The sequence below is a fragment of the Cottoperca gobio genome, chromosome 6 (genome assembly GCF_900634415.1).
Source record: "Cottoperca gobio chromosome 6, fCotGob3.1, whole genome shotgun sequence".
NCBI classification, from domain to species: domain Eukaryota; kingdom Metazoa; phylum Chordata; class Actinopteri; order Perciformes; family Bovichtidae; genus Cottoperca; species Cottoperca gobio.
In genome coordinates this window covers 17250012-17274188 of record NC_041360.1, presented here as the reverse complement: position 1 = coordinate 17274188, position 24177 = coordinate 17250012, and the positions used below count along the sequence as shown (strand labels likewise).

The window sequence follows — 24177 nt, the reverse complement described above, 5'->3', positions numbered from 1 at the left end:
CCAGTTATTTATTAATATAATAACCATAATAATATCAACAATAATAATATTAATAAAACAATACTTTGTTGTTGTCATTATTATTATTATTATTAATAATAATAATAATAATATATTAGTACCTGTAATAATAATAATAATAATAATAATAATAATAATAATAATAATAATAGTACCTGCAATAATAATACCAGTAATAATCATAATCATAATAAAGGCTGTGATAATAAAGCTCTCAGCTCAAAATAACTTTATTTGAGATTTTTGGTTTCCCTAGATATCAAATATGTCAGGTTGACATAGTGATGAAGAGGTTTTACATTGAATCAATGGTGCAACTACAACAGGCATATTGCAATGTTATGACGCTTTGGGGCTAGCTGACATGTGTAACAAACAGTGAAGGAACATTTCTTTATTGCTCCTGTACGCAGTTGTGCAGTTCATTACAAACTTGTAAATATTTCCTCACTTCACAGACGTTGTCCTTTTGTCACAGCTACCGGCAGTGTCACCAGTGACGTCAGTGAAGGTTGTAATCAGTCACGTGAGCCGCGCAGGTCTGGATAAAGCGCTGCTCGGGACTACACAGGCTATTCGGATTCATCCATCCCACTGTGAATTATTATTTTTTATAATAACAAATTTAGACAGAGATAGAAAATACACGAAGCAAACATTGAGGAATAACAAATCTTATCAACCGAAATCTGGGTTTTGTTTCAACGTAGGCTCGTATTCGACAGATCATCTTTCAATCGAGATGTGAGTAGGTTCTTCTTTTACTGAGAATAAAAACAAACGACGCCCACACACGCAGTCTCTCTAATTAAGGTGCTTCAAGTGTTTAATTATTATATTGTATTATCATATTTGTGATTATGTCTGTTAGTGTTGCAAACGGGATCCTTTGATTTATTATTTTGATGTTGGATGGTTGTTGGGGACAATTGACCGACACGGTTAACCTATTATATTATTGTCGTACAGCTATATGCATTGCAAGAATATTGTAATGCTTTATCGTGAGCATCGCAGCCTGTGTGTGATTCATTATATTTACATCTCGCCAATTTATTACAAAGAAGTCATATAGAGGCTTATTTTATTGCATCCTGTGTAGATGCTCCGTAAGATGGCTTCTTGTGATGAGGGCATATGAGAAAACCCCTCTGTAGTAGGCTACTGTGGCCGCAATAGTCTGTTGTGTTTTTCCAAAGGACCATTTGCTGGATTTGTGGTAAAACAGATATAACTAATGCACGAAATACAAGCGTCGCAAACTCATCATGCAGGGTTCTTTAGTATTCCAGCACTACCTTGGAGTATTTTCTTCTTCATCTTCTTGCTTTATTTATCTTGGGCGTGTGTGGTTATCTCATCGTGCAGCCAGGGTTTCCCCTGTCAAACATAAGGAATGCAAATGGCTGATGAGGGTGAGGGTTGTCTTCATGGCTAAGAGGGAACAGATGCTGAGTGAAATGTTGTGGTGGTTCCCTCTCCAGATCAAAATGCCCATCCTCCATGCCCTCCTGCTGTTAACACAGCCCTGTAATCCCTGCATAGCCTCACTGAGACTCACTGCCCAGCAGCCATTGCCTCTGTCTCTAGGGCCATAATTACAACAACACTGTGTGATGCTCAAAGCAAAAGTTAAAAGGCTTTTATTTCACAGCACAAAATCACATGCAGTGTAGAGAGAGTGCAAATTGTAAAGGTTTAATCCTGCATGAATAAATGTTCCGTGCATGAAATATCAAAAGGCATGCATGAAAAGAATCTCTCATTATAACTTCCATATTGAATTCAACCTCATTCCAGATAGCATTTTTTAATTGTGTGTCACTGTTCAAGCTTCAAACAACTAACATGTTGTCATTATTTGTAGTTTTTGTAGTCCAAATCTAGCCTGTTAAACTCAAAATGAGTTAATTTGACATTTTTGGTTTCCCTAGATATAAAATATATCAGGTTGAACTACAAGATTAATGTTTGCTAGCAGATACAGAAGTGTAACAGACAGTGTGGGAAAATCAAAGTGTGTGGCTCCTTCAGGGTGAAATTAAAATGTTGGGGACATTATGGCTCAAGTGGTAAACATGACTGACAATCTGTCATTTCTGCAAAGCTGACAGTTGGAGGTGACTCATAGAAAACAATAGTGGCTGTGAATAGAGAAGTTGCCTTGTTAGCTGGTAAGAAGAGTGTGTGTCCTTATTTGTGCTGCGTTTATGAAGAAAACTGTGGTGAATGAAAAGGTTGCAGACCATCACTGACTCACTTCCAGTCTTGGGATAACATAGGATATCCTACAATAAGTCAGATAGCAAGGGGAGAGTTGAAACTCATGTGGAAATATGGAGTGTGTTCGAGTCAGGTTTATTTTTAGGCTTTTTGTTACTAAGGTATGTCTCAAAGGATTTTAGAAGACAAGTCTTTCTGATGGACTGAACAATCAAAGGGATACAATACTGTTGACAAAAAAACTAAACAAAGCGATTAGAAAGGTTACTAGCCGGTTGTTTTCATGTGTTACATGACAACAACAGGCTAGTGACCTTTCTAATCGTGTGCAGCCTACACAGCAATATCAACCTCAGACACTAATGGACAACAAAGGTTAACTCCAGTGTAAAAATGGTGGACAGGCATGATCACTGAGAGGTGAGATGAGTGTCTAATAGCTTCCAGGTCAGAAAAACAAAAAGCAATAACATACAGACATAAACTACTGTTATATCTGTTGATGTTTACGTATAAACTCCTCAGAGACTTTCTGAACAGAATACATCTGTGGTAACCCCATTAGTCGACTTTTATGTTCCTGACTCGTTTCAGCATCAGAGGGAGAAATGTTCACTCTTTCAGTTCAGTTTTAATGTTGTTGCTATGGCGAGGATTATATATATATTCCTCTTGAGTGGGAGGAATAGATGCAGTGGATGTGCTGTAGTTGGAGGTGGAGATTACATCTATTTTTAATCCTGAACCTTCCAAGTATTATACGACATATCTACCATGCCATCGGCTTTATATTTAGCAGCATTCATGCAATATCTACTGAGATCAGGTGATTTACAGACTGGCATACATGTTGTGTCACTTTAAAGAAAAGAGCAATGTTGGCCTTTAACTTTCTTTGGTTGTTAAATGACTAAATCAAATGGATTGTAAAAACACAATTACAATGATGCTTTTACAGTGACAATTGAAAGAATGCAAACCCTCTAGTAAATCTATCTAAATAGCACATTGCCTCACATATATGGGGAATTCTGGTGTGACGGCAGTCTAAGACGTGACATGTTAGACATTATCTGATGTCAAAAAATCAATGTGGAACATTTTAAAGTTTCTGTTCAGTAAAATTGCTTTAGTGCCACTTGTGAAAGTGCTAGAAAAGTGGAACCAGTGGAGAAGCATGGAAAAGAGGTTATAAGCAACGCCTTTAAATGTGCATCAATTGTGAACATAATATGACATCTTAAAAGTGTGTTCCTGGAACTTTCTGTTTTCCAGAAATCAATAATACAGCTCAACACTCAACTCAATCAATGTTGAGAGCCCGAGTGAACACAAGATACATACGACAAACAAATCATGTTATTCAGAAGTGTAACTGTAATGTATAAATATACATATTTTGCTTTTGTTGAAGGCGATCAGAAAAAGCTGAAAACTTTTCTGCAGTTTTGAATACCTGAGTCATCGGGTATACCAACGAGGCTCAACACTGCAGAGCACAAATAACTCGCATCTAAACAGCCGTGAGCTAATCAGGGAAAACACTTATAAAACACTTGTAGGCCAAAAACACTGCAAGACAGTGATGATGAGTCATCATTTAAAAGGCAAATGAGCAGGCTTATGAAACAGGAAATATATTAGACCAAATTTAGTTGGTAAATCGTTTTGGACGGTCTTTTTGGTTCCTGGTAGGCCCAGAAATGTGTTTCCGACTATAGATTATCTTCCTTTTTCCATGTTTTCATGTTATTGGTGAGTTTCACGCCCTAAGTATGTAAGCAGTGCTTAGCTTTCTGTCCCATCACTCGTCCACACGGTGGAACTGCACACAGATCCATTAGCTTTAAAGCCAGTGGAAGCCAAAGTCCTAAGTGGGTGTGATATGGTCACAGCTTCTTGTGTGCCATGAGTCCTAGCAGTGACCTTTCTAGTGCAGAGGAGGGGGAATATCTGTATGCTAACTCCTTCACATCCCAGTGAGGGCAATCATAGGCAGCTGTTTATCAGTTTGCTAGTGAGTGTGGAGGAACTGCTGAGGGAGATAAAGCAGGCTCTTCAGCTAAAGCACAATAAGCCGGCCCAGCGCTGAGAGGGCTTCCACAGCTCCATGCTTTGTGATAAAGCTATAATAACAAGCTGACTCACAGACACCCCTTCCATTCCTTTCTTTTGCACAAAATTGTTGAGCGCAGAATAAATGTTGTCTGAATATTACCTCGCTGAGAGCTCACAAAAACCTTTTTGCTGCACTTCAGTGTACCCTCTCTTCATTTCCCAATGTTCCGTTATAGTTCTGGTAATTTTCCTTTTGGCATGTTTTCCTTCTTTTTTTTTCTACAAAGGCATGTGTTTTATTTTACATAATCGGTCATGGCATATAGCAAGGTCATCGGTCTTAACCCCTCCCTTATTTCCTGTTGAAATATGGTGTTTTTGCAGTCAGGAATGTATGCTAAATGCTTCCAGATGCTCTCACTATATTCTTATGTTTCTTTAGTATAGTATGCATTTGTAATGTAAGTTTTGTCTATTTTACATGCTGCATGGAATCTCTGTTCAGAGAGACAATTATTACAATATGCTCAGAGAGGTTAAGCCAGCCCAGTCTGTTCAGCCAGGTCCTTTCCTGATGGCAAACTGACATTTTCTTTAGTTTTTAAGCTAGACTACAGCTAGCAGTATAATTAAAATGTATAATGAAAGCCCTCCCCCTCTCTCCTCTTCTCTTTTCAGCCCACTGTGTGGGAATGGGAAATGATGGAGGATAAAGGGCCTCGTGTAGCCGACTACTTTGTGGTTGCCGGCCTCACCGACTCGTCCAAGCCTCTGGAGGAGGAGCTCCACTTTGATGATGCCGGTCCCAAGTCTGTGAAACCAAAAGCCCCTATCACCGACGTAGCTGTGGTGATCCGTTCCCTTGGTGAAGAGGTGCCCACGGGTTTCACCTGTGTTGAAAGCACCCCCTCAGGCCTGTCTGCAGAGCTCAATGCAGCCAGCCTCAGGGGCCCACAGATATTCTTGTGTTTCAAGCGAGGCAGAGATAAGCCTCCACTGACAGATCTTGGGTAAGTAGTAATCCTCTGTCACTGACCCACTCACCAAGCACTACTAATCACTTCTCTGCCTTGGTTCACTTTAATCTGCTTTAAACGCATCCTCTAGTTTGACATCCCTTCGATGAATACATTATAAGAGGACCCTAGTAATATTTATTTAAGATATCTGTTTCAAAAGGATCATATAAACAGTCAGTCTGACACGGCTTTGCATTTCAGGATTCTGTATGAGTGGAAAGAGAAACTGAAAGCTGGATGTCACATCGTCCAGACCACGCCCTCAGGTCGCCCTGCCAACATCAGCAGCTCATCATCCCAACGCATCTACATTACCTACCGCCGCGCACCGAAGAGCCAGCCCCACACTTCACTGGCTGTCACTGATGTCTGCATCATCATCCCCGGGAAGGGGGAGACGCCCCCTCACACCTTCTGCAAGGTGGACAAGAACCTCAACAGCAGCATGGTGGGGTAGAGCTTCAAAAACTGTAGTCATTTCACCAGTATGTCTGTATGAATAATGCAGGCATTAATCTGTGATGTCTTTTCTCATATTAAAGTGGGGATCCTCAGTCTACCTTTGTTATAAGAAGTCTCTGGCTAAAGCAAACACAATCGCATATAAAGCAGGTAAAGTGGCGTGCAGAATTTGTATTTTGAACTAAATGCTCAAGTAATCTGACCTAGGAACATTTCATGGAGACAACTGTGTTGTGTGTATTTGTGTCCAGGTCAGCTGTGTAGGTACCCTGAAGAGGACTACGAGTCCTTCCCACTGCCTGAGTCTGTGCCTATGTTCTGCCTACCCATGGGGGCAATGGTTGAGTGCTGGCCAGCACACACCAAACACTCCCTGCCTGTTTTCTCCACATTTGTACTGACGGGTGCCTCTGGAGAAAAGGTAAAACCACGTCCTTACATTAGTGTTACCAATAACATGTTCCTTTCATAACTACTTATCTTGAAGTGCCTTTGCAAAACTGACAAAACCTACGAGTATACATGCTGATTTTAACAGGGAAACCACCACTCTGTTCAGAGTCATTAATTAAGCAGTTCTGCAACACGTGGCATTAGTTTTCTTCTCTTAAATCCCTAAATTCTCCCTTAATTGCATCATTTCCACCAGCTTTATCTCCCCCTCTGTCTCTCTTAGTATCCCTTATGGATTAGTTTGTTGATGAACAGCAGTACTTTTTTAAAGAATACCAGACAATTGTAATGAACTTCTAAGCTATGACTGGAATCAGAAATGGTCTAAAGGCTGTGTTTGGAATACTAAAAGGCTCTAAGTCTTTGAAAGCAATTCAGCATAAAATATCTTTTTGCAGCTCATCTTTTGAATAATGGATAGCTCATGCTTCACTTGGGCTGTCGCATATGTTTTAAATGCTGAATGCTTCAGTGCTTACTCCTTTTGCCCTGCAACCTCCAGTCTGCAGACTAGTCTCCTGGTACTTCAACTTCAAAGGAGCGAGTATCATTTATCTGATTTATTGTGATGGAAATTCTCAAGTGGATCCGCCACAACAGCTTTCATGAATAAGTTATTTCAAAGGACCTCTGACTACTGTGCTTTGTTACTTTGTAAAGTTTGCATCGGGTTGTTAACAAGTATTTCTGTGCATGTACTGGATATTCTTTATGCACATCATCACACTTACACTGTGATCCTTTTGCTTGCAGGTTTACGGAGCGGCCATCCAGTTCTATGAGCCTTACTCAGAAGAGAACCTGTCGGAGCGTCAGCGCTCGCAGCTCGGCCTGCCAAGCGCCGATCTCGGACCTGATGGGCCCAGGAATGTTTACAGCAACAAGAGCATCTGTCTGCTCTCCCACTGGCCCTTCTTCCAGTCCTTCAGGAGCTTTCTCACTTTCCTCTACCGATACTCCATCTCTGGCCCACATGCCCTGCCTATTGAAAAGTTAGCAGTGTTTTACAGATTCATTCTCTTTGTTAACGTCTGTCAGTCACTCTAGTTCAAAATGTCAGCTCTATTCTTTGTCTTGCCCTTACTGCTTTATTAAGTGAATACTTTGTTTTACTCACAGGCACATCTCTCACTTCATGCAAAATGTGCCATTCCCCTCAACTCAGAGACCACGCATCCTAGTGCAGGTGAGCTTAACATGTGAAATTTCATATGTGAAGTATGTTGCTTCACTTGGTTTGACAATGAAGTCTTTAAACCATCTGTAGTCATGAGTTTAATCGACCACCCAATGATGCCCTAATGCTCTCCTGTGTGTCTTCCACAGCTGTCTCCACATGACAGCCTGATACTGAGCCAACCTGTGTCCTCTCCACTGCCTCTCAGGTAGAGAAATCAGTAGCATGTCAAATAATACCATGAAGACTACTATACTATATTGTCTTCATTCTTGATTTGGAATAACATTTTTTAATTATTTGTATCTAGTGGTGGCAGCCTCTCCACATTACTGCTGAACCTGGGCCCGAAGAACGCAGCCACTCTGCTGGTGCTGGCTGTCACAGAGCACAAGATCCTGGTTCATTCACTGCGTCCAGCTGTGCTCACGAGTGTTACAGAGGCCCTTGTGTCTGTAAGTAATTTCTTCTTCTCCTTCCTTTTACTTTTTCTGATAAAACCACTAATGAAATAAGAATATTGATGATTAGCTCCCTGTTTAAATCTCTCCCGCCCAGTAGCTGTATCGATCTTACTGTAATGTATTGATCCTTTCAGATGATATTCCCCTTCCACTGGCCGTGCCCCTACATCCCTCTGTGCCCGCTGGCACTGGCCGGTGTGCTCAGTGCACCGTGCCCTTTCATCGTTGGTGTGGACTCCCGATACTTTGACCTTTATGTGCCCCCAGCTGACATCAGCTGCGTAGATTTGGACACCAACACAATCTCCCAGTAAGTGACCTCTAACTGCAACCGCTCTGTGATAGATGGACTACTTCAACTTTAAGACATCCTAACAAAAATAATCTTCTGGAATGTGAAATATTTTTACCGTACAGTAAAAGCACATTTGGGTATACGCTGGTCTCCCACAGCAATTCAAAAGCTATTTTGGAAGAGATTAAATTGTCAGTGCGGATGTCAGTGAATCTGTCTCCCTCCTTATATCTTGTTGCAATGTTTCTTGACTATCCTCCTGTGTAATGAAAATCATATGCTGTGTTTTCAGAAAAGATGACAAGAAGGCATTAACGTGGAAAATCTTGCCCCGGAGAGCCTGCAAACATCTTCTGAATACTCTGAATAAACTCCACCAGCAGCTCACGGAGGGTGAGTCCAGTCTGATGCTGCTGTGTCATTTTAAATATGATCTCATAAATAATTTATGTTGAGTCTGTTTTACGGTCAATTTTACAGGAAAACTCTTTGGATGCTTACACTGTTATATAAAACCAACTTACAATGTTTAGTGCATCCCAGGAGATAGGAAGTGTAATTTAGTCTTCATCCACTCCTGCTCAACCTGCCTTGTCTACAGATACTTAGATTAGTCCTTTACTGTGATTCCCTGAATAGCTTTTGTCCATTTACTTACATTTCAGCATATCAGATGGCTGCTATTTTTTTTATTAAATGAGGGTCTATTATGGTCTATCAGCAGTAAAAACAAAAGAAACCTTCTTCTATCATGGATTTGTTTTATTTGTGATGGTTAAACATCGATGCAAAATGAATCCCAGTATAGACAGAAGCTCTTTGAAATATAATGGTGTAATGAATGACATCATTATAAGTATAAATTCTTAATAATGTTAATAGGGTGCATTTTCTTTTGCCACACTAGCCATGTGGCTCTCATTGTCGGTCCTCTATTTTAGTTCAGAGTGAACACTTTGTACAGACATTCAAGGTCAATGGTACGATCATCATCCAGCGCCTTCATTACAATCTTTATTTGTTCTTTGGTTTATGACCTGCAAAACAAATAACATTTCCATCAGCCTCAGATGTAGGCTGCTTTGTGTTTATGGCTAATTACCAAATGTTAGTAGGCTTATGCTAACACATTAAATTAGTATTTAAAGCTCAAACCACCACAGTGCCACAAGTACAGCCTCATAGAACCTCTTGACTCTTTTAGTTTAACCGTAACAGCTGACGTTGTCTTATCGTCATATTGTGGGGAAAGTGACAGCATCACAGCTCGCACAGAAAGGATTTCAGCATTACTCTTCATTGTAGGCTACTACCTGCATTTTAGAAGGTAAATACAAAGCTGTACATTTGGTTAGCTAATGTATAGTCAGATATGTATGTTGGTTAAATAGAATTAGAACAACTAACCTTTTTAATAAAACATTTTTAATCTTCTTGTCCTCATCCGCTGAATATTTTGTGACAAATTCAATCTGTGCTGCAGTTGTGTGGTTTTTAATAAACAATTATTTGTTGCCGAGTTGTTTATGTGCTTATATGTTCTACATAATCTACTGTTGTGCACTCTCAGGCGGTCAGCTGAACCGTGAAGATGTGCAGATGGAGCACACAGTAACTGACAGTGAGCTCAACGGTGGGAAGAGCCTCCACACTCTGGAGCTGGAGATCCAGGAGGCCTTCCTGCGCTTCATGGCTGCTATCCTGCGAGGCTACCGCTCCTACCTGCTGCCCATCACCCAAGCCCCCTCTGAAAAGACCACGGATGCCACCTCCCTCTTTGACATACAAGGTACACTTCAGTCTCAGTCTGCAACGCTGTACTGGATGCATTCACGAAAAACGCGGACAAGCTATTGTTGCCGTGCATATATGTGATTCAGTACTGTAGTAGGACAGCGGGTTAAGGTTTGAGTCCTGCTGCATCAAAGTTTGGCCTAAATCACTGCTGTAATGACTCTGGTGATTTAGCTTAAGCCTCAGTGGAAATTGGGCTTGGATGACAAATCAGACAAACCGCCGTGCTTAATAGCACAATGTCCCCGCACATCTGGGTGCTCTTATGCAAACGGAGAACAAATTGTTTCATACCATAGTATTCATTTCCTGCTAATGTTGGTTAAGTCTGGAAAACAAAACATTCTGAAACAGCTTGATCAGTGAATATCCTGTTTTGCAATCCGATATTAATGCCCAGTTGTCGTGTTTGTCATTACATAATGTCTTTTGTTCCTTAGGCTTTCTGAAGAGCAGAGACCGCTCCCACCAGAGGTTTTACTCCCACATGACCAAGACTCAACTGTTCAGCCGTTTCATAGAGGAGTGCTCATTTGTCAGTGATAAAGATGCCAGCCTGGCTTTCTTTGATGAGTGTGTTGATAAGGTGAGGGTTTGCAGCAAATCTTTACTATGGATTTTCTATGTCAGAGACAATTCATCAGTAGAACTGCACCATCCTGCTGTGTAGGAGCAAATGCTCCTATACCTATATTTAGTCTGGCCTCCGCCTCGTTGCAGAAGAAACAGAGCTGAGGCATTTAGAGGGCAGATTAATCACATGCTGTCCTCTCAATTAAGATGTCTTATTAAGGTCTTGGTTTAAATTGAAGGACCTAATAAGCAAATAACAGGAGCTAGAATAGAAATAGAAATAAACAAAGTAATTAAAATTGTAATAACCGTCTCCCTTGAGCCTCATGCTAACATCGGTGCTCAGCTACAGTGTCCCCTGCTCTTTCAACCGTTTTAAAAGTGCATTTTCTTCTTTTGTGGTATTTCTAGTGCTGTCCTCTTCTTCTTCTTCTTCTTCTTCTTCTTCTTCTTCTTCTTCTTCTTCTTCTTCTTCTTCTTCTTCTTCTTCTTCTTCTTCTTCTACTTTTCTGATTTTCTGCCTTTTGTCTTTTCTGCTTCTCTGTTTGTCATCATGGCTGCTGCCTGGTAGCTATTCACCACTGGAGGCAAGGTAAGAGCTTGTGTTGTAGTTGAATCCTTTTATGTTTGTAAAAATGTTTCCTTTTTTTAGCTGTAGTAGAATAAGGTTAAACCCAAGTGAAGTGTTTTCCATTGTTCTTAGTGCGTGACTCAGCTCAGAGTGTTTTGTCTGTCTGTACTGAATAAATGAAAGTGAGGGAGGGGGGGAGGAGTGGAAGTCTTGGATGTGAGGATGTGCATTAGCTGTCAGTGTGTGTCAGCAATCTGCATTATTGAACCAGGTGCCATTAAAATGAACTACACGGAGAAGTTATGCAGAACTGTTAGAGATTCTGAGGTGATGCTGAGACAGTGAAATTAATAATTTGTGCTTGCCTTTCCCTGAGATGACTGTGCACTATTTTGAAAAGTCTCTCTGAAAATGTGTCAAAATGTTGAGTTTCATTGTTGTAATCCCACGGGATGTAGCCCTGCTCGTTGTCAGTTAGAGTTAGTCATTTGAGGATGTGACAGCTTTTAGCACAACCTGCCCACACATGTTTTGTAACACATAAAAAAAAAAGACAAAACATCGCTTTCTCCTCCAAAAAAAACAACTCTCCGTGCTTGCAAACTTGTGCAATCAGGAAGTCACATTTACATCCTGCATGAACATTGGGAGCTCCTGTACAAGTGGTCATTGCGGTTATTATTGAGAAGTGGAAGCATTGATTCATTTAGCGTCAATGCTGCTGAGGTTGACAAAGAGTGTGTGATTGAGAAAGACCTCTTGGGTGTAAGAGGAAGGGCAACAAGCGGAGAAACGCTGAGCAGAATTGAAGCGAGGGCAAATAGGTCAGTGAGAGTTAGTTGACTGAATCATCTGCTTGACTGAGTGGAACAAATCCTGTAACGCAGTAGCACTAGGGAGCTATTCAGCCACTGCCATAATATTAACGTTTTTGTGAAGCTGAAGTCCGAGATAAGCTGGTAATCGATTCAGATAAGCCAAGTGAAAGCACATCAGCATACCAGGCATTTTAGGATCTCCCAAAAAGCTATTCAGTGGTGCTTTTCTGCTAAAAGAGAACGTGGCTTTACCTTGTTATACAACACAAAGGAGTGCTACTGGTGTCCTTCTAAGACAGACAGGAAGGCAGAGAAGCATTGTACACTTTTCCCCATACATCAGATCCGTCAGTTCTAAGCTGAAGGAAATGTGGCCGTTTAATATCAAGCACTGCTGCCAAAGCAGTACAGTATAATTGTTTCATGTCCCCAGAGCAGCGCGGCATCCATTTTGTCCAGGTCACTGCAGCCTGGATTCATTTATTCTTGGGGGAGTCACAGGATCAAGCCCTGCCTTGGCAGTGCTCTTTAGATTAATGGAGTGGGGACACAAGCCATATTTCTGCTGTAGATGGACTCATTACTGACATCTGTTTGTCCTCACTGACCCTCATATCTGATGTGATCTGAGGGCTCATACAGTATCATATGCCCACGAGGCAGCAGGCAGCATCGTGTGTCTAGCAAAGCTAAGAGGGAAGAACAGAGGAAAGAATAACGACACATGTGTTTTTCTCTTGACACCCAGATGGACAGTGATCGGCCGGAGGAAACCAGACTGATAGAACTAGATGAATCCTACCGCAGTGAGCACACGGTCTACATCAACCCTCCAGAGCTGCCTCCACTACCCCAGGGAGAAGAGCATCCTCTGTGCTATAGGTACCACACTGCAGATCAGTCTCTTAGTGATAGATACAAGAAGTTTCTTTCTTTTACTCTGTCTGACACGCACTTCAAGAGCACTTCTCATCGACCCTGGTTGCGCACAATGCAGCTCCCGAAGGAGAGACATAGTGTGAATTGCCTTTGTTGTTGAAGAATTTGTTCTTGCTTTGGGGCGTTTTGATTTCTTCGAGCTGGAACACATCGCTTGAGGATTCTAATGTCAGTGTTCTCGCTTACAGTTTGTCACAGCCAAAATATTGCTTGGGTTGCCGGTGTTTATGTAGGATTAATATCAATTCAGTTTATGTGTATATGAGTGACTCTATGTCTTTCTTCAGCTACTCTGGGTTCCCTGTGCTGAATGCTGAGCTTCTGGAGCCGCTGGAGGGACCAAATCCTCCATCAGCAGGCATGGCCTCACGGCACAGCAGCCCAGCCAGCCCTACGGCCATCTTTAGGCGCTCTAAACAGGTCAGCCGTACAAGGAAAATAGCCATATTTTTAGGATTTATCGTTGTTATTTCCCCCTGATTATTATTATTATTATTATTATTATTATTATTATTATTATTATTATTATTATTATTATTATTATTATTATTATTATTATTTTACTAGCTTTTCCTGTCGTGAAACCATATAATTATAGATAAACATGAATATGATACATTCATTGGACGATTTGATCCTTATTTGAGATTACTTGTTTCTTGCCAATGTTTGCAATTTAAGAAGTTAAGCACATTTTACTACTGTATTCATTCTACATAATGATGTATACGTGTATAAATGTGAATGCAAAATGCGAAGGTGGTTGCTAGAGGATGATAAATTATCTTTACGTGTGATCTTTTTTTAATCTCAGGAGATCAGATCAGCTCAAAGGATGGCCAAAACCTATTCATCAATGCCTCAGATGTGGTCGAAGTGTCTGCTGCGCCACTGCTACGGCCTTTGGTTCATCTGCCTCCCAGGGTTTGTTGACACCTGCCACTCAAAGGTGCGAGCTCTGCGTACAGCTTATGATGTGCTGAGGAAGATGCAGGACAAGAAGTTGCAGGCTCCAGATGAGGTGGGAAACTGTTTAAAAAGGTCAGGGCTACATACATATTTATTAATGTAGATGAATTTTTAAATCCTGGTGTGTTCTGTCCAAGGTGTGTTACCGTGTGTTGCTGCAGCTGTGTGGTCAGTACAGCCAGCCGGTCCTTGCTGTCAGGGTATTGTTTGAGATGAAGAAAGCTGGAGTTCAACCCAACGCCATCACCTATGGGTATTACAACAAGGTGCGTGCTCTTTGTATGTACTGTACATACACAAGGAAGCAATAAACAAGCTATTCTGACTCTAAATCTGAAAATGTCTGACCCCATATACTGTACATGTTCATTGCTCTAGGCGGTGTTGGAGAGCACCTGGCCCTCCACCACCAGAGGAGGCTACTTTTTGTGGGGAAAGCTGAGGAACGTGGTCCTAGGTGTGCTCCAGTTCAAGCAAGCGGGAAGAAAACAACAGACGCCTCACAGAGATCCTCAGCTTTCAGGTAAGAATGTCCTGACATATGGACATATCTGTCACACCCTAAATCCCATGTTAATTTCATCTGATAACCATACAGATATTTTTCATTTTATTTACAATACTTCCACAAACATCTGGTGAAATATCAAAAAATCACTTAAATCATAAGAAACACACAGTAAATTAGATGTGGACTCTGATTTATTCATTTCAAATTGTCATATATCACACAAGACTACAGCCAGAGATAAAAACTAACAAATTAATCATCCACAAATGAAATCCCTGCGATTTATCAGCCATAACATAGTTTTAAGCATATTGCCCAATATGATAACTGCCACAGTATATCATGCACTCCCACACTGACACAGTACACACAGTAACGCACACCAGTAGTCATTGTTTATACCCAAGACTAATCAGGTCTTAACTTTGCTTGAGATTGCATTAAGTTTGGCGATAATTACTTTTCAACCATGCACAAATTCAGTTAAGTATAGACTTTTTCTTACTTCTTGTAGTTAATGAACAAACATGTAAATGAGTGTGATCCTGTGGGAGCAGTTGCTTCTTCAAGGCTTCTTTTCTGGTCTCATAAGAAGGTTTATCCCAACTCCAGCCTCCTCCAGCACATATCGTCCCCGACCCGCATTTCTTTAACGACACTAATTAAACAGAGTGAAGAGGTTTTCCTCCCCAGCAGACACAGCAAACAGGTTTCTCTCTTGATGACAGTCCCTTATTCCCACAACAGCCCAGTGAGACTCTCATTACCATAATAATATGTTGTGTGAGGGGCTCTAATGAAAACATCATGCTTTACAGCATATACTGAAACCTTGTTGTTGTTTTTGTGACTTCATTTTGATTTTATTCACTTTACAAAGAGGATTTTTATGTAAAGTTTACCAAAATTATAATGCGACCATGTTGAGCAGCATGATTCTTTAATTATTTCAGTGAATAAATCGTTACAATTGGTGAACTGAAAATGTGAGATTTAATGTAATTCGTTCAACCCTCATTTTGTTCTTCTTTGAGTTCAAATAAAATCCTTTCATGTCGTTCAATCACGATGACAGCTACATGGCATTCAAAGCATTCCTGCATCTTTGCATTGGACGATAACGATGGCAGCACTATTCAGTGGTTGTTTGTACAGAGCTCTTATACCAGCTGTGCTCAGGTCTCATAATCCTGTTGGTATGTCATGCGTTTTAATCATCCCTCCCTTTTCTGATATCTCCTTTCAGACGGCAGTGATCTTGACACAGTCAGTCACGGCAGTTTGGACAGTGCTAATGACTCTGCTGAGCGCACGTCCATCGACACTGACTTCACTAAAATGGACTCCAGTGATGACGGATTTAGTACAGGTAGGAAAACCACAGTTCTGCTTCTTTCTTCCTCGAACTACTCGACTATCTTCCTTTAATTGTGTCCCAGCTGCTCCTCGTGTCTCAGCTTCACTCTGGAAACATCTCATTTTAATTTGATTTGATTTAATTCACCACCTTAAAAGTAGTCAAACCACATGATTCATGTAATTTTGCATCTCTCTAATTAAATACTAAACTAAAATAAATAGTTTTGATGTCAATCCACATTCTGCTTTCTGTCAATCACCTGACGGAAATTAAACGTTTCAGAAATGTTTCCAAAACATGTCACCTACTAAGTCCAGGAAGAGACCAAAAGTATAAATGAATACATAAATAACACCATCAAGTTAATATTTTAAAAAGGCTCCAATAATATTAAAAATAATGCAATCTTGCATCAGTGCAATCATCAGCAGGCATAAGCACAACTCGTTGCATGGTGATGGGAAACAATAATCTTCTCCCAAGTCTTCTCTTATTTTGACTCAGGAGAGGAAGAACATTTGTAGACACAACATTGTCATGTCATGTAGAATAAAAGACACATTATGAACAAGATAGCATCATGCAAGTATTATCTGTCTTTTTGACAGCAAAGTGATTAGTTGCCTTGGTTTACAACTTGTTTCTTATCTCTCAGTCCAAAACAACTGAATAAAGCAGAAATTCTGTGAGAATAAAATAGATTTACGGAGGAGGTTTGTACTTTTTGTGCAGTTTGACCCTGTGAATATGATGAATATTTTCAAAGACTTTTTTCCTCTCCTGCTGCTTCTGCTTTTCTATTCTGGGAATGTTGTGTGCTGTAACCTGCAGGGACTGCAGACTGAAAAACTCTCAGATCTGTTGTCACTTCAATTCACGGAGATTGATTCACTCAGCTCTTTCTGAAAGAGGACACTAAGCAAGGTGAAACAGAAAAGTAAAGCTTCTTATCTTTTTCAGGTGGACAGTCAGACCAAGGCTACGATTCACTATCCAAAGAGGAGGAGAGGATGTGCAGCAGAGAGAGTGACAACACACCACTGGTGGGAGACAAAGGACCGAGGCAGTCCAGTGAGTTATGGATTAGCTTCTCTAGTCTTTGACACTTTGCTACCATTTCTGCATCACAGCTTACTTGCATCAAAAGAATGGTCTCTGTTTAAAAGCTGGGGTACCACATGGCAGTGTGGGTGTAGCGTTTTCTCCACCCGTCCATTTGCCGTTATTTTTAGATGTTTTTTTGAGAAGGATTCTGTTGATGGATGAAGGTCTTTATGTAAGCAGGTGATTGATTGTATTGTCAGGTTGACAGGTCTTAAATTCTATTGCCAAAAACAACTTGCTGTGTCTGATGTAATCTCTATTCTAGTTTTCGTGATCAAGAGTCCTCACAGTGTGGGTGTAGCATCAGAGGGTTAATTGCTCACGTAATATTTTGGCATGGAATTCAAGACAGCCATATTTTAAGATTAACAGCTGTCCCTGAAGGAACCACGCAGCTGCCAGTTCTACCCTTTTTCATCCCACTGCAGTAGCTTTATGCCGACATTAACAGCAGCACTCCAGCAGCTGATTATTTCTGTATTAAATGTAGATTTTGCATGAGTTTGAATGGGCTTGCCAAATGCACAAACATATATTTTAATGTTCTATGTTCTTAACAATTCGATGTAATTTCAATCTCTAGCAGCTGAGATCGAGATTCCAATCAGCAGCATCTCTCCTTCTACAAGAAACTGCAAATCAACACATGTCAGAGCAGGTAATTGTATTATAATGAAGAACATCAAGAAGCCATTGTGATTGTATTAAAAGCCGCTGTTCTCAGTTACTGTATGGAAGCTGAATGTCTTGTCACGTGTGTTTGTGTCACAGGCAATGGCATCAGGCTGGTTTCCAGTCCATCTAGTGACACCGTTCTGTGTGGAGTTCTTCCAAAGAAAGAGAGGCCAAAATCTCTGGACCTGTCTGGTGGACAAGGAAGCCTAAGGCTCAACGTCCCTCACCTTGGCTCAACAAAGCAGCATCACCTAGCTGCTGACAGACTGCACGGGGTAGAAGAAGAGGAGACAGAGATTGATAAACAGAAACCTGTGGTAGAGAGAAGTGTGGACAAAGTGAGGCCAGGTGTGTCCATAGAGAGGAGTGTGAGCTGCAGTGCTGGGACTGTAAGCAGAACAGGTATTGAGAGGGGGTTTGATCCCCTGTCACTGTTGACGACAGATGCGTCACAAGAGTGTGATCAGGAGAACAGCGACACGCCAAAGGCCCGCCGCGACCTCGCTGAGGAGATTGAGATGTACATGAATAATGGGAACAGCCCTCTGAGCAGCCGCACACCCAGCATGGACCTGCAGAACCCCTCAAGCCCTTTGTTTCGCTCTGCCTCGTCTCCTCACACCTCCCCACGACCCTCCACCCTGCTCCGCTCCAACACCCACCTGCCACTGCCTGTGAAATCAAGGGAGAGACTGAGGCCATCGCCATCTCTTCCTCTGGGTGTCTGTACCAAAGACAGGGAGAGGCCTTCCTCCTTGGTGTCACCCTCCTCACCTACTCCCTCCTCCTCCTCATCGTTCTCCATGGATTCAATGTTCACCCCAACTCTGGACATCTTCAAGAGCAGTGTCTTATCAGCAGGGAAGGGCATGGCGGGGAAGGCCAGCCGCCTCTACTCTCGTTTGTCCTCCCAGACTTCATTAACACAGGTTCGTAGTGAAGTATTTTGTCCTGCTTCACAATAAAACTGCTGATAAAACTCCCTCCTCAAAGACTTTTCTCTTCCTTCTCTCCTGCAGGATGCAAACTGTGACCGGATTAGTGTATCCTCACTGACCTCAGGAGAGGCAGACTGCTCCTCACTGCTTGATCATGACTCCTGTCTGGACCCAGATGGCTTTACCTCCCCACAGCACGGCAGCATTTCCCGACTCAGGAGGAGTCCGGTTGTGGGTCATACCAACCTGGGCAGCCCCAGCACCCCCAACAGAGTGTTCAGACACAACTCCTTCTCCGGTGTGTTGCACATCCTTTAATCAGTCTGCATCACACATATTGTTGGGATAGTTTTGGTTTTATATTGAATCTTGAAATGTTTGCTTTCAACGAACAACGCAATCCACATTTATTTAGAGTAGTTGGCAGCCTTTCTGTAAGCTTCAAATATGTAAAAAAAGTCATGGCTTACAGCCATGTTTGTTAAATTGCTGTAGTGTTGCATTGATTCCCAGCAAAACGCTTCTTGATGATCTAAATTAAATGCTGGCCAGCAGGCGTGAGGGCGGATTCAGTGTGTAGGCAGCTCTGCACCCAGCCACAGGCCTATATGCTTAACATTAACACGTAAACATGCACTCTCACATGCACACACCCGGACACACATATTCTAATTACAAATTGCTAAACTGCACAGCAAAAGAAAGGCCACTGATTGTACAATTTATTGCTGCTTAATTAAATGTTTCCACTTTTGCTGTATTTAATCCAGACATGCAGCTTTGATAGTTTAAATCTTGGCTTTATCTTGTGTGTCTAATTCTATAATCTTTCATCATATCCAGGTGGTTTGGCGCTTTCTTCTAAAACCCCTCACACTCCAGATTCCTCCCCTGACACCAGATGCTTCCAACCCACTCCCAATTACACCATAGAGGTAAATCATTCTCATCTAAAAATCCCTTATCAGTCACTCATCTGTAGGCTATGAGACTTTCAAAATCGAGTGTTACATTGTTTCTACTGCTTCTTGTTGTAGGTGCTGATGTCCAGCTGCTCACTTTGTAAGACGTGTGACTGTCTGGTGTACGATGAGGAGATCATGGCTGGCTGGACTGCAAACGACTCCAACCTCAACAGCTCTTGTCCTTTCTGCGGCACAGCCTTCCTGCCTTTCCTCAATGTGGAAATCAAAGACCTGAGACCACAGAGCAGGTAAAAGCTCCCTTTGCATAGACGAGTATGTACACAGTGTCTATTCACATCTAGTACAGAACTGCTAAAATACGGTACTTTGAACATTTCACACTGAATTCACTGCTAATATAATGTTCTATGTCTTTGATCTCTTATGCTAGATTGTCTATTTTTATACTGGCTAGCTGTCTGGCACTGTTTCAAAAAGCGCTGACACACATGCACACGCACACACACAGACACAAAATCTTTTATTCCTGTGGTCTCTTTAAACAGATTCACTCTGCGTCTCCCCTCAGGTCTTCTAAGGAAAGTAATCCTGTTACAGAGGACGTCACGTCGGCAACTCTCAATCCTGAGGCCAAAATGTCTGCGGCAGAAAGTGCAGCTCAGTCATCTGCAGCTCCCCAGGAGACGCAGGGCAGCAGTAAGAGTGCTGAGCCGACTCCAGTGACGGTGCCCTACCTGAGCCCTCTGGTTCTGTGGAAGGAGCTGGAGAGCCTGCTGCTAAATGAGGGCGACCAGGCCATCTCCTCCCAGAGTGTTGTCGACCAACACCCCATCGTCTTCTGGAACCTCGTGTGGTACTTCAGGAGGCTGGAGCTGCCGAGTAACCTGCCCGCTCTCATCCTGGCCTCCCAGCACTGTAGCCATGGAGACCAGGTAAACATGCAGGTGCCTGTGAAGCACACCCACATATACTGTAGTCATCATTTTATCAACTCATTTTGGGAAATACGCTTTTTTGCCTTTGTTGTCATGTGTAAGATGTGAATATGGATACCACTCTCATATCTGTATTCCTTCACACGTCCAATGTGTATTGTTATGAAAATGATTTGGTGACTCCTAGTGGTAGTTTGAAAGAAGACAAAACAGAGCAATGCATAAAAGCAGCACTTAGACAATACACATTTTCACTGGGAACGTCTTTCTTTTTTAAACAAATGAAAGCTAAACGCTGTTATAGATATAACCTTATTAAAATTCTAACCATAACGGTTGATACATACAGAGTATGGGACTAATCTCCCACACGTTTTACCCCCTCGCAGACTCCTCAGAGTGTTTCTTCCGAGGACAGTAAGCAGGTGCTTGTGAGGATTATGTGGGACAACCTGAAGTTGCACAAAGACAAAGTTCAACCCTGCTATGTCCTGTGGAACTCACATTGTAAGTTACTAAAGTGTTTTCTGTAACAGACTGAGGTATGATATGTTTTAAAAAGTGATTCTGCTGGCCAGTTTGATCAAGGTCAGATATTTAATTTAAATTACATAATGCATATGAAGTAACTAGATCATGCATAATTCAGTTCAGCACTCTTATTAGCCATGCCGCTCTTATCAGTGCTATACTGTCAGAATTGATTTTGAGTGGCTGAGATGAATGAGCCTTTGATCAGGGTGACTTTTATCTCTTGTTCTTTGCAGGTGCAAACTCCCTGGTTCGCTCTGGGCTGTGTGAAGAAGGCCAGCTCTTCACTGTGGAGCTACTGCAGGGTTTTGTGAGGAGCACTAAGAAGAGTGATGTCTATCAGCCAATGAGCCAGATCATCCAACTGCTAGGGCCAGAGCTGGGCTTTAAAAGACAGAGGTAAGGAGATAAAGAGTTTATCGTAAAGCTGTGTGTTCGAGATGATATGAGTGGAAAGTCTAATTGTTTTCTTATTTCTTTCTCTCAAAAAGGAGCCTGTACCGAGATGTATTGTTCCTCGCTCTGGTAGCTTTGGGAAAGAACAACATTAATATAAGTAAGTGCAAAAGCATGATATCCTGTTTTTAGCCACCACTTTGGTTCAGACTGAAGTATTCAACAACTGTTGTACAGCTGTACAGCTATTCATTGTGCATAGAGGATGAATCCCTCTGAATTTGATGACCCCCTGACTTTTCATCTAGAGCCATCATGTAACAAGCAGGCGTAGTCTGTCTGTCCTTCAAGTTACTTGTCAACCATTCATCCAAGGACTTCACACTTGGTGGGTGTATTGCTGAGGACCCAAGGAAGTGCAATGTCGAGTGTGAAAGTGTTTGCATGAGCGGTTCTCGAGAAATGTTAGCCTGCAAACATGCTAAACTAAGATGGTCAACATGGTAAACATTATAGGCTACCTGCTAAACATCAACATGTTAGCATTGACCGTGAGAGCCTGCTAGTATGCTGACATTGGCATTTATCTTACCGCTGTGACAAAGTACAGCCTCACAAAACTGCCGTCATAGCTGTAGACCAATCTCTCTGTTATTTTCTTGCTTTGTCAAAGACATGCTCCCTCAGGGTAATGGATTCAATTCATTTCAGTCACACATTACATTAGTCCACATTGTTAACTAACTATTACCTCTTTGCAGATGCTTTTGACCGGGAGTACAAGTTGGCGTATGATCGCCTCACCCCAAACCAGGTTAAACTGACACACAACTGTGACCGGCCCCCTGGAGCAGGAGTCATGGAGTGCAGGAGGACTTTTGGGCAGCCCAGTCTGTAAACTACTTCTCTTCTTTTGTTTTTCCTTCAACCATGGTCACTGCTGCTGGTTTTTTTTTTTTGGACTGCTCCTCAGACTCAGGGTCAGCTCACCTGAGTAGAGCACAGAGCTCTTAAGCACAACGGGAAAATGACACTTAATGTAAAGCACCTGCCATGAGTTTATACTGTTAGAGCGGAGAGACGTGGACTGACGGCCTTGTGTTTGTAAATATTTAAAGAATCCACTGTATTTTCATTATAACTATGGTAAAATGTTTGTACAGTTATTATACAATCTATTTTATGACTTTGTTTCCGTTGAAGCTGTGAGTAAGTATGTAAAAGTAAGTGTATGGTCACATCCAAATTCATAAGTGATCCTGGCGACCTTGTTAAGACTTGTTGAGTGTGTGTATAATAAGTACTTGCTCTTAGACATTTGCGTTTTAACAAAGCACTTTGACAAGATGAGCTCTTGCCATTCATTCTCATTTACATAACGCTGTGTCCCAGCAGCCTACGCTTAAGTTACTTTTTATTTGACAGCTGCACGACTCACTGCACTGTTTAACATTTCCATTATATGCAGTTAATGAAAGCAAAGAAATTCCTCCTCATTTGCACCCTGCGCACATAGCAGGGCCATGTTCATATGCCTGAATACACTAAACAAAGAAGGGAGTACTTAGTTAATGTATACGCACAATGGTTTTTCATTTATCCTTTTTTTGTACCAAAATAACCCAACAGGGAATAGTGCTTCTATGATTTATTTACAGTTTTTAAGCAATACCTTTTTTATTGTGAGGATTTATGTGTTATACGGGACCACCAAGGATACATTTCCTTAAAAACAGTACAATCAAACTAATCTTAGATGAATACAAATAAATGTTTTCTGATGATTTAATCAACACAATTGTTTTTGATAAAAAAAATCTAAAAAAATTATTGACACAGTAATGGATCTATAAAAATGTATTTAATTCTAGTTTTTTGTATATTTCCTTTTGGTCTTTACTGTATGGTGTATATGTCAGTTTTAGACATTTGGACAACAGTACACTGTTTAATGTGACATACAGGGTAAAGAAAGGACATTTTAAATCTCTTTGAACAGATGATGGTGCACGTTTCTTTGCACTGAGGATATTAGAAGATATGTTAATGTCAAAGGTGTTACAACAGCTCTGACCTGCCCTAATTCAAAATCCCTTCCAAAAATGAGTGTGATGGTTCACTGTGTTAATATTGTCTTTCACGTTTAACTGACAAAAACCTGCCTAGATTCTGTTATTAGTGTGATGCAGCTCAACAGCCTATTACTGGACTTCACCACAATCACTTCTGATGATACGATGCTGGATTAAACATGGCTGTGTGCTTGGAATAAACACCAATATCACAGCATGAACTGTAAATTAGCATTTTAATCACCTTGTAAATTGTAACAAAAAAAAAAAACACTGATGACCAAAACATAATTTGATGTGTAGATGTTGTTTACACAATTTGTCAATCGAAAAATGTTTATGAAGTGTTATTTATCATTTGTAACACAGATACTAATTTGTATGATTTTTATATAAAAAAAAGAAATCAAATTTCTTTCCCTGGCTGGATTTATAGTTTGCTTTCATTTATGAATAAACACGTTTATTCTACGGATGTCAAGTTTGATCATTTTCAAAGTGCTATTGCTATGCCTGACCTTTTTTTATATAGACTGGAGGTGCATGAAATAACAGTGAGTTCAATCAAGCTCAGGTTCTCTATAATGAATGTTATAAAACAGTTGTTGTGTATACTTACATATTATAGAAAATTCACATTTAGAAAACAACATTTTCAAAATGTGCACATATTTTAGATTTCTAATTACATCATGTACAGTAGATGCTGTTTTGTTAACAGTAAAACAATGTTAGTGTTCATTCTTTTACACTTACCTACACTACATTAGTCAGTAGTTCTGCATCTCTTGGTGTATTTGAAAAATATATGTAAAAGCTGCCATTGTTACGAAAAGTGAGGATGTAGCAAGTTCTAGAAAATGTTGTTGCTGACATACACGTTTCACCGGCAG

General features: G+C 41.1%; 1 protein-coding gene across 4 annotated transcripts; it reads left to right on the top strand.

Annotated features, from left to right (window-relative positions):
• Window positions 1-604: 604 nt before the first annotated feature.
• Window positions 605-23759, top strand: dennd4a (DENN/MADD domain containing 4A). Of its 4 annotated transcripts, XM_029434082.1 has the most exons (31): window positions 605-765; window positions 4981-5312; window positions 5523-5769; window positions 5864-5933; window positions 6035-6204; window positions 6990-7228; window positions 7356-7422; window positions 7563-7621; window positions 7724-7868; window positions 8012-8187; window positions 8465-8565; window positions 9743-9961; window positions 10407-10552; window positions 11111-11131; window positions 12677-12810; window positions 13155-13287; window positions 13682-13888; window positions 13974-14102; window positions 14215-14359; window positions 15594-15716; window positions 16668-16778; window positions 17395-17469; window positions 17583-18415; window positions 18506-18722; window positions 19268-19359; window positions 19462-19637; window positions 19919-20282; window positions 20675-20792; window positions 21053-21215; window positions 21308-21372; window positions 21974-22110. In XM_029434082.1, the coding sequence occupies exons 2-31, from the start codon at window positions 5002-5004 to the stop codon at window positions 22108-22110; spliced, it is 5193 nt and encodes a 1730-aa protein (XP_029289942.1). In that variant the 5' UTR covers window positions 605-765; window positions 4981-5001. The 4 variants fall into 4 exon arrangements, with proteins under 4 accessions (XP_029289942.1, XP_029289944.1, XP_029289943.1 ...); XM_029434084.1 differs by lacking the exon at window positions 605-765 and having other exon boundaries at window positions 5002-5312; window positions 17398-17469; window positions 21974-23759; XM_029434083.1 differs by lacking the exon at window positions 605-765 and having other exon boundaries at window positions 5002-5312; window positions 21974-23759.
• The last annotated feature ends 418 nt before the right edge of the window (window positions 23760-24177 follow it).